The 10388-nt window shown below is 48.1% G+C and overlaps 1 protein-coding gene across 1 annotated transcript in view; it reads right to left on the bottom strand.

The window, feature by feature from the left end:
* Window positions 1-3721: 3721 nt before the first annotated feature.
* The window catches only part of SLC12A8 (solute carrier family 12 member 8), a 142263-nt gene continuing 135596 nt past the window's right edge, over window positions 3722-10388 (bottom strand). The window contains exons 14-15 of the mRNA XM_056126484.1: window positions 7233-7293; window positions 3722-3884 (exon numbers count right to left, since the gene is read on the bottom strand). Of these exons, the coding sequence (XP_055982459.1) occupies window positions 3722-3884; window positions 7233-7293 (224 nt within the window). The remainder of the gene's footprint in view (window positions 3885-7232; window positions 7294-10388) is intronic.

The following is a 10388-nucleotide window of genomic DNA, read 5'->3' as shown; positions in this document are numbered from 1 at the left end:
AGACAAGCTAGAGCATGGGCTGGGCTTTCTTATGTTTAAGAAAAGTCGCTATGCCTGGGCACAGAGACAGGATTAAGCCCTGAGCTCCACTGGGTGTGGCCCAAAAAATAAATGAAAAGAAAAATTCCTAGCCTAAAAGGCTTGAGCGCAACTGTGCTGGTTTGTGCGCTTGCATGGGTCCTTTATGCACTGGGTCTGAGTTCAGTCTGACACCACGTGGCTCCCCAAACCCTGTCACAGGGTGCAGCCCCCAGCGAGGGCACTGAGGCACCAGCCAGCATTTAGCAGTGTCTTTTAGGCCCCCCGCCAGCCTGAGGCTGCCACATCCCCTGCCCGGAAGGAGTTCCTTGACCCCCATCTCTGTCCAGTGCGTGTAGGTCAGACATCTCTCCCTCCAGGAAGTCCTCCCTGAAGACTGAAGGGCCAGGGCACCTCTGCACACCCACAGAACCTGTGCCTGCCTTTGTTCCTAAGCTCATGACTAGAGGGTCCTTTCCTCTCTCATGGCCATGGAACCCTCCAGTCACCCCCATGGAGGACAAGGCCGGTAAGATAATCAAAAGGCCCCTTCTCTAGGGCACAGCCCAGAGCTGGAAGACAACCGGGCCCTTCCAGATCTCTGCCTGTGTGCTCTTGTGTGAGGGAAAATGCACTTCTCTGGACCAGGGGATCAGCAGATTCTTAGATTCCACAGAAGCACGTCAGACGCAGCTGATCAGCCTGTCCACCTCAAGGACCCTGCACCTCAGGGCCGGCCCCCAGCCCAGGCACCAGCATACAAGGGGCTGCACTGTCCCCCAGTCCCAAATACTCTCCCTGAACCTTGAACTTCCCATCCTTTGCTCAAAATGCACCTGAGAGCACTGCTGGAGGACTTGTTAGCACCCCTTCCACCCCCGGGCAATGACCCCTCCTCTGATTCAATAATGCTCCAGAATATAGCAGTTGTGACTGGAAAGTTTGGGGATGGCGGCTGAAGGATTCATTTCTGCTTGGTCTGTGACCCTATTTTTTGGTTAGATTTGGAGGGCACAGCTTGCTGTGCTCTGGGCTTACTCCTGTCTCTGAAGCCAGGGATTACTCCTGGCAATGCTCATGGAACCATATGGGGTGAGGGATCACACCCAGGTCAGCTGCGTTCAAGGCCAGCGCCCTGCCCATGGAATTGTCTCTCTGGTCCTGTGTTTCAAAGCTCTCAGGTGGGTGATAAGTGCCTGGCTCAGGCATATCTAGTCCAGTCTCCAGCCAGGAGTGGGAGGGCAAAGGAGGATGACCAACAGTGATGGGTAGCTGCAGGAGGGAGCCATGGCAGGGAGAGAGCCCCCTCAGGTGCCAGCAGTAATGGATGGCCTGGCTCCAGTCACCTTTGCGCCAATTTCAAGCACACAACCCAGCAGCACCCAGGGCCACAAGGTGCCCGTTTGTTGCGAGGCTCACAGGCTCCCTCCACCAGGTGCAAATCACATAAACAAAGGCAGCCCTTGCCCCTTCGGGCTGATCTCCAGCAGCGGAGAGCAGGGCCCATTGGCTAATTTAGACCCTTTCCTCCCTCCATGAGTTTTGGGACACAGGTATTCCTGTAGGCTCTTAGATTCCTTGGAGATGAAGGTTCTGTTGTACCTTCAGAGGTAGGTTTTGCTGGCAGGTCGGGTGCTTACCTTGCATGGGGCTGACTTTGCATCACATACAGTCCCTCAAGCATCAGCGAGTATGTTCGCCCTCCCCTGCAAAAAAGAAAAGGCTTTGATGCCTCAAAGACTCACCTCCTTCAAAAGGAACAAGAACAATCCGTGCCAATATGGATGTGGGGAGAAAGGGACTCTCATTCACTGCTAGTGGGAATGCCAACTGGTCCGGTCTTTTTGGAAAACAATATGAACATTCCTCATAAAACTAGAAATTAGCTTCCATATTACCCAGTTATATTGCTCCTGGGAATATACCCTGGGGACCCCGAAACACACAGCAGAAATGACATCTGCACTCCTATGTTCATTGCAACACTATTCACAAAAGCCAGAATCTGGAAACAACCCAAGTGCCCAAGAACAGAAGACTGGATAAAGAAACTATGGTACATCTACACAGTGGAATACTATGAAGTCATTAGGAAAGATGAAATCATGAAATTTGTTCATAGATGGATGGACAAGGAGAGTATCATACTGAGTGAAATGAGTCAGGAGGGACAGACATAAATTGATAGTGCCCATTTGCGGGATATTTTTTAAAAAGCATAGTGTGAGAATAATACCCAAAGACAGTAGAAACAAGGGCCAGACAGACTGGTCCATGGTTGTTAAGTGTGCCACAGATTTGGGGAAGTGCAGTTAGGACGGAAAAGGGACCATGTTGACAATGATAATTGGAAATGATCACTCTGGACAAGAACTGAGTGCTGAAAAAAGGTAAAGTGATATGCACGATACCCTTTCAGTAACAGTATGCAGGCTGGGGGACGAGTGGGAGGGAAACTGGGAACACTGGTGGTGGGAAATGTACCAGGGGCTGGTGTTGAAATGCTGTATGACTGAAACCAAATCATAGACAATTTTACAGCTGTATATCTCATGGCAATATATGAATATTTCATATATAATAAAACAAAAAGAAAAAGAAAAGAAATATTTTGAAGAGATTAAAAAAACACGAGAACCAAAAGAATACTCACCTCCTTCAGGTTTCTGCCCCTTCCTACCGCCCCTCCCTCGCTCCCCACAAACAGAGCCAGGAACCATTCGCCTTCCAGGAGTTCCAGCCTAAGACCTGATGACTTTGTTGGTGACACAATAACATTTTAGCTAAATACAATTTTTTTTAACCAAATGAGAAATTCAGCCCATTTAAAATCTGCTTTCCACACCAGAGAGCTGAGAACAACAAAAACTTGCAAGAATATGAGTCACTATTAGATAATTCCTGGTTGTTCAATTTTTTAATTATGAAAGACCATCATTCAACCATAATACCCTACAAAGGTATGCATCCTTTGGTCTTGTCATTTCACATTTGGGAATTTATCCTACAGATATATTTTGCATTGGTACATGTGTTTCAGATAATTCACTGCAGAGCTGATTGGAACCGTCAAAGGTTGGAAACAATCCAAATGCCATTGGAACTGAAGAAATAAATTAAAGCACATTTACGAATGAAAAAGAATGAGGACACTCTACACATACTGGTATGCAAATGTCTCTAGGTTAGATTATTAAGAGGAAAAGTGAAGGGCAGAGCACATGTAGGACAGACTAGCCTTTACGGACAGACCAGGAGTAATAAGAACACATGTTCCCGCTGGCCTCTGCATTCACAAAGAAATGCTGGACAGGCATACAGAAACCCAGACGCTGGGGCAGTGGACAGCATCTGAACATCAAAGCAAGAATGGGAGGGAGTCTTGCACTGTGTGTAGGATTGTACTTTGGGGTTTGGAAACATGAAAACACATTTTTCCAAAAGGAAAAAATAGCAAAAATTTCAAGAGTCTTTGTTAAGGCCCTGAGAGTAAGTCCTTGGGTCTTGTGCCTCCCAACGCCTCCAGGCAGCTCTGTGGCCAGTTTCCTGTTCACAACGCTCCAGCAGAAGGTCCAGTCCTGATGGGATGTGAGGACAGGGCTTTGCTTCTCACCAAGGAGAACCAGCACCACAAAGGTTACGGGACTTGTATCCACTGTGCACTGAGCCCTGAGCCCCAGCGGCAAGGGCTGAGTACTCAGCGCTAGTACCGAGGCATCAGCTGTTCCCGGCTCACTGGGGAGGAGTGGTGGTAGCGATCCCGCCCGGCGAAGTCTGCGTTCTCCTGGGTGAGCTGCAGCATCTCCAGGTCGACCCTCGCCAGTGATGGCGCTAGGACAATCTGCTCCGCGGAGGGTCGCAAGCTCCTTCATGCAACAAACACAAAGCGTGGTCAGAGGAAGGCTCCTCTGGGCTCTAGAGAGATGGTTCGCCAAAACGGGTCCTGCTTATTGTTGTCTTTTCATTTTATTCTTATTTAGGCAGCATGATATACAGAGTTGTTGATAACAGTTTCACACATACAACGTTCCAACTCTAATCCCACCACCAGTGTGCCTTCCTCCATCAATGACCCTGGGCTGCCTCCCACCCCCCAGCCTGTCTCCTTAGAGGCATATTTTGAAGTTTAACTATTGTAGTTTGGGTCCCCTGCTTACAGCATATTGGCTCCAGGGGCTCAGGTATACACAGACACCTCACCTCTCTACCCTAGACACCCACGGCCTGAGTCTAGGCCTGTGCTGCCTCCAGATCGCCTTGTCCTGCTCCCTTCCCTGTCCCTAGTCCTTCATCTGTGTGTCGTTTTTTATACTTTTGCCTTCCCTATAATATCATACAGCTAGAATCAGACAGATGTGCCCTCTTTTGACTGTCTCTTTCACTTAGCAATATGCATTTAAGGTTCTTCATGCCTGTAATGGCATGATTGTTCACTTCATAGCTAGAGCACAGGGGAATTTTAGGGTGGTGAAACTATGATACTGAAATGGCAGCTACACAACACTGTGCATTTGTTAGAACTCAAACGTGCAACACAGGAGCACTGTACTCGGCCGTCTAGGCTTGCAGCACAGTGCTGGTCCCTGAGATTGTGGTGCTACTCGGGGCTTATGATGCCGGGGGTCACACCAGCTCAGCATTTGGGGGGATTTTAGAGGAAAAGGCCTTCTTAAGGTCAGGTTGCCCTTCACAGTTCTCAGAATTGTACATATGATGGAGGAAGGAACAGCCAGATCCCTTTGCCCAAACACACTTATACTAATCTTTGGCTTTAAGGAGTAACTGGGACAATAATTGTAAAGAGAAAAAAAAGAAGAAATCCTCAAAGCAATGAATTTAAAAACAAACAAACAAACAAGCAAAAAAAAAAAAACAAGCTACAAATTTCTGCTCTGATACGAATCACCATTCCTTGGACTTTTCACTTCTGAGTAAACACCCCCAAATTGTGCTGGGCTGCCACAGCTTAGCTGGGGCCTTCCCTATCTGCTGTCAAGTCCACTAAGCTATGAATGGTATGAAATGAGCTCCGTTCAGCAAAAATACTCTCCTCCTCATGCATGCTTATATACAATACTACAACCTCTGCAGAGAAGAAATTCCAAGAACTCAGTACACAGTATAAGGGACAGTCACTTCCTATGGCCACCACTGGGGTCAGGGAGGCAGGGCAAAGGACTGGAGGGCATGCTGAGGGCATGCTCTGCATGTGGGAGCCCCAGCACCACACTGTCCCTGAGCACACTCCAGGACGGATCCCTAAGCACCATGCCAGGCGTGGTCCCCAAACCAAAACAAATTAATAACAGTGGAAATGCCAAGAAAAAAAATCCGCTAAGTCACATCAAACCAGATACTCCCAACCACTCACCATTTATAGATCCAAAATCTGTAGGCAGTGGTTTTTTTTGTTTGTTTGTTTTTGTCGTTTGGTTTCTGGTTTGGGGGCCACACCAAGCTGTGCTCAGAGCTTACAACTGGCTCAGTACTTAGGAGTCACTCCTGGTCAGGCTCAGGGAACCTTATGGAGTGCTGGAGACCGGGCAAGTATCCACTGTACTACCTCTAGTCCTGTAGGCAGCCTCTTTCATAACCTACTTCTACTTACACTACACTTGCTCTCAAGACAAATTGGGGTTTTTGCTTTTGTTTTGTTTTGTTTTGCTTCTGGAGCTTTTTGCTTGTTTTGTGTTCACACCCAGTTGTGCTCAGGTCACTCCTGGCAGGGCTCAGAGGACCATACGTGGTGCTGGAAATTGAATCAAAGTAGTTAAGAGCGAGGTGAGTGAGTCCATTAGCTCCTGTTGAATCTCCAGTCCAAGACCAGGCAGTATCAGAGAGAGCAGGGGATGTGCGCTGTGACCAGTCACCAGCCCTTCCCTCAGCCTGGAAGAGAGGCAGAGGGGACCCACTCTACCACCTCTCGCCTTTCCCTGTTGTTTTCCATAACTCTGCTCCCGTTTTTGTTTAATCCCCCTCCCCATGCCCCTGTATTTGGTTTCATCTTTGAGGCCATCAAAAATAGACTGGTTGAGCTTGTGAAGGTTATCTGCAGGGTTCTTGAGAGGGAGGAGCGCAGAGCTAGTGCTTCTCGTGCATGTAGTCTCTCAAGGAGTCGTGCATGTAGCTCTGGAGTTACACGGTCAGGAGGGCTCTGTAGCAGCACAATGTTCTTAACACCCCTGAGCTGGGGTCAGGGATGTGGCTCAGTAATCAAGCACATGACTCATGGTATGAAGTTTCATCAAACAAACGAAACTAAACCTTTGGAACTAGATGCATATGATGGACTGAACATTACTTGGAGGGGCCCCAGGTACCCACCTGGCCCCTGACCACCCCAGGCTTATGAAAACTGGTTAAGAAGGGAGCTGAAGAGATAGTATGGGGGTTCAGGAATTTGTCTTGCATGCAACTGACCCCAGTTGCCGCATCACCCCCTCCACCCCAAATGTCTAAGATGGTAAATTTGATCTTACATAATTAATCTTCATGGAGGGGGTGAAGGGAATGAGAGAAACAGACTCAGTTCACGTCTGGGATCAGCGGGAAAGGGCATCATGATCCAGGGGCCACATCGGGTGTGGAGATGAAGAGTGACCCACACATCCGCATTTCAAAGCAAACCAACAGCATGAAACCAAGCCTGAACTTTTCCAAATTGCAGCACTAGCGCCTTAGACGGGGCAAGGGAGGGAAGATGTTTCCAAGCTCTTCAAAGCGGAGGATGGGAGGGCACCAAAGTGGGGGTAGCAGGCGGGAAGGAGAGCAACTGGGTGCTCATGACCCTACCTTCTAGTGGGGCTCAGGAAGTCTGTCCCTCCCTTTCCTGAGAATCCAACCCCAAAGGCCCCCTCCCTCTGTGCCTGCATTCCCACCAACACCGTCAGACCAGACCCCTGAGCTGACAGGGAAGAACAGAAGTCCTTGGGCCTAAATGCTGTTGGCGAGAGGAGCAACCCTGACCAATTGCCCCGCCGTCATCTGCTACTAAAGCCCCGTGGCTGACTCTGATGATCTGGGTGAAGGATGGAAACCAGAAACTTCTGATGAAGTGAGACCGGGGAACAGAAGACAGTGAGGAGCAGAGGCTACCTTCCTCATGGGCCCCACTGTGAGCTTCCCACACCACATTCCACCCAGGCATGGCTAGGAGAGGGGATCCCATACTTCCCAGGCCTGGGCCCACTCAGTAACTCCAAACTGGCACAAACCTGCAGGAGGGAGTCAGAAGCGATCTCATCCATCTGAAAAAGCTGAAGTTGGAGGCTGATCCTGCAGGGAACATGTGAATATCAATGAAAACATGCATCCAGAATGCCAGTTTTTTAATAGAGTGAATATGCAGCCTCTTACACACACACACTCGCACACACACACACATGCACACACACACACAGAGAGAGAGAGAGAGAGAGAGAGATAGAGAGAGGGAGAATTTGTGTTAAATAGGCTTGCTAGATAGAATAGGGGCAGGGCCAAGAGAGCTAAACAGGGAGAACTTGCGTTTATAACCTTTACCAATCACAGCGAACTTACATCAACACTTCAAATAACTGATGCAGAAATGGACCTGAAGCCCCAATGCACAAAAGCATTCACAGCAGGGACTAAAGAGGAGCCCCCAGATAGGTTACAGGCAGAGAGGACCCCTCCCCGCTCTCTAAGAACAGTCCATACCTTGAGGGAAAACTAGATGCAGTGAGGAAAAGACGCATAAGGACTTTACCTGGGGGCACACAGTGAGCCCCCCCCCTTGCTAGCCTCCTATGATCCCAGCAACACAGAACAGGAGACAATAAACTATAGCAGTGTCCTCCAGCTGCTGGCCCACAGATTGGTTCTGGTCTACCAATAGGTTGAAAACCAGTGGTTTACCAGAGTAGTTTTAAGTGTGGGCTCGTGGACTGGTATATAGACAGGTGCTGATTTGCAGTTGTAAAAGGTTGACGAATGCTCAACTCTAGGGTATATACAAGGTTGGAGCTGGGGGTGGCAGGGGATGAGTATGGGCTGGGGGAAACGTTTGGCAGTGCCTGGGGTGCAAGGCCTGGCTCTGTGCTCAGGAGTAACTCCTGCTGGTGCTCCTGGGCTGTGTGTTATGCCAAGGACTAAACCAGGAAATCTGTTACAGGCACAGAGCGCCTGAACTCTTGCACATCCCTCTGGCCGATCAAATATAATCTGGCAGGTGGCAGTGCTAGTACAAGTCATGTTAGCTCTGACTGGCCATAATAACAGATTCTGAAGGGAAATCTCTGAGAACACCAGAAAATTCAGCAAATAGCTAAGCCACCTACGGGCAGAAACAACTATCTCAAGTGCTTAGTTCTAGCAGACAAATGGGTCTCAGTGCTATAGCAAGCCATACCCTACAGACAGACACTATCCCGAGGATCTCCTGGAGCAAGGGGGCCCCACGGCCTGCAAGTGGTCCCTGGCAGCTCAGAGAGCCAGACTCTGCTCTTCCAGGGGAATGTTCTGTCACCAGCTGGGACCAAGGACTTGTCTGCTCTTAAACCTACCATGCAGGGATTTTGCAGGCCCAGCCCAGGTTTGTGTGACCACAATACCTTAATGACTACAGGGACTGGTGACCTTGAATCCTGGTCACTGCCTAGATCCACTCAAACTTAGTAGCTCAGGAGTTAGGAGTTGGTCAGGCAGTCAAGCCCATGAGTCCCCTGACTGTCCCTAGACACACTGCGTGCTCCCACTGACTACTCAGACCTGCTGGGACAGATCCCAGCCCTGCCCAGGCCATGGAACAACAGACAGGAGGGGAGGCCAAAGGACTCACTGGACTGATAGATCCAGAAACTAGCACAGCAGAGCTATGCAAGCGACCTGAAGAAGACTCCAGAGCAACAGTGTTAGTGAGCCTCTCAGAGATGATATCATGGAAAAGAATGTCAACAAAGAAGTACAGGGGAAAGTTTGAGAAGAGTTCAAACAGAACTCTTTAGCTCAAATAGAGCTAAAGAATATATCGCTGAACTTAAAAATGCAAGAGAGGGGATGGAGCCATAGTACAGTGGGTAAGGCATTTGATTTGCATATGGCTGACCTGGGTTCTATCCCTCACATCCTATATGGTCCCCCAAGCATAACCAGGAGTAATTTCTGAGTGCAGAGCCAGGAGTAACCCCTAAGAATTGCCGGGTGTGACAGAAAGAAAGAAAGAAAGAAAGAAAGAAAGAAAGAAAGAAAGGGAAAAAGAAGAGCTTAACAGCAGAATGGAAGAAATAAAAATTCAAATAAATGAGTTTAAACCAAAAGTACTGGAACCAATCCCCCCACCAAAAAAGCAAGCAAAAAGAAGAAAGAATAAAAAATAATACAGACAGGGACCAGAGAGATAGTACAGGGTGTTTGCTTTGAATGGTTCAATCCTCCATCTCCAATCGCTTCCAGGAGTGATCCCTGAGAATACAGCCAAAAGTAAGCCTTGAGCACCCCTAGGTGCTCATCCTAAAGCAATCTTTTGGAAAAAGAAAAGATTTTCTTTTCCAAGGCTCCACCTTTCACAACTTCAAACTGTCCTATAAAGGAATAGTAATTAAAAAAGCATGATATTGGAATAAAGACAGACCTGCAGATCAGTGGAATAAAGTTGAATATCCTGACACAGATCCTCAAATATATAACCATTTAAGCTTTGATAAAGGAGCTAGTTAAATGAAGTGGAGTAAGAAAAGTCTCTTCAACAATTGACACTTGATAAACTGGAGAGCTACATGTGAAAAAAGAAACCCAAACCTTTATCCAATGCCATGCACAAAAGTAAGATCAAATGGATTCAAACCTCAATATCACACCTGGTACCAGGTACATGGAAGAAAACATCAGCAAAACCCTCCTTGACATTGAAGTCACAGGCATCTTCAAAGATGAAAGACCACTGACCAAGCAAGTGGAAGGAAACAAAACAAAAACAAACAAACAAACAAACAAAACTCAAATAGGACTACATAAACCAAAGAGCTTCTGCATCTCAAAAGAAACGGTGACCTAGATACAAAGATGAACCACAGATTATTCACCCAATGCCCATATGATAAGGTATTAATATCAAGGATATATAAGGCTCTGCTGGAGCCATAGCACAGCGGTAGGGCATTTGCCTTGCACGCAGCCAACATGGCCGACCCGAGTTCGATTCCTCCGCCCCTCTCGGAGAGCCCGGCAAGCTACCGAGAGTATCTCGCCCGCACGGCAGAGCCTGGCAAGCTCCCTGTGACATATTCGATATGCCAGACACAGTAACAACAAAGTCTCCAATGGAGACGTTACTGGGCCCGCTCGAGCATATATGTATATATATGTATATATATATATGGCTGGAGCGATAGCACAGCGGGTAGGGTGTT

The sequence above is a fragment of the Sorex fumeus genome, unplaced genomic scaffold (genome assembly GCF_029834395.1).
Source record: "Sorex fumeus unplaced genomic scaffold, SorFum_2.1 ptg000063l, whole genome shotgun sequence".
Classification (NCBI taxonomy): domain Eukaryota; kingdom Metazoa; phylum Chordata; class Mammalia; order Eulipotyphla; family Soricidae; genus Sorex; species Sorex fumeus.
The sequence above is the reverse complement of the archived record's forward strand: the minus strand, read 5'-3'. Positions and strand labels throughout refer to the sequence as shown.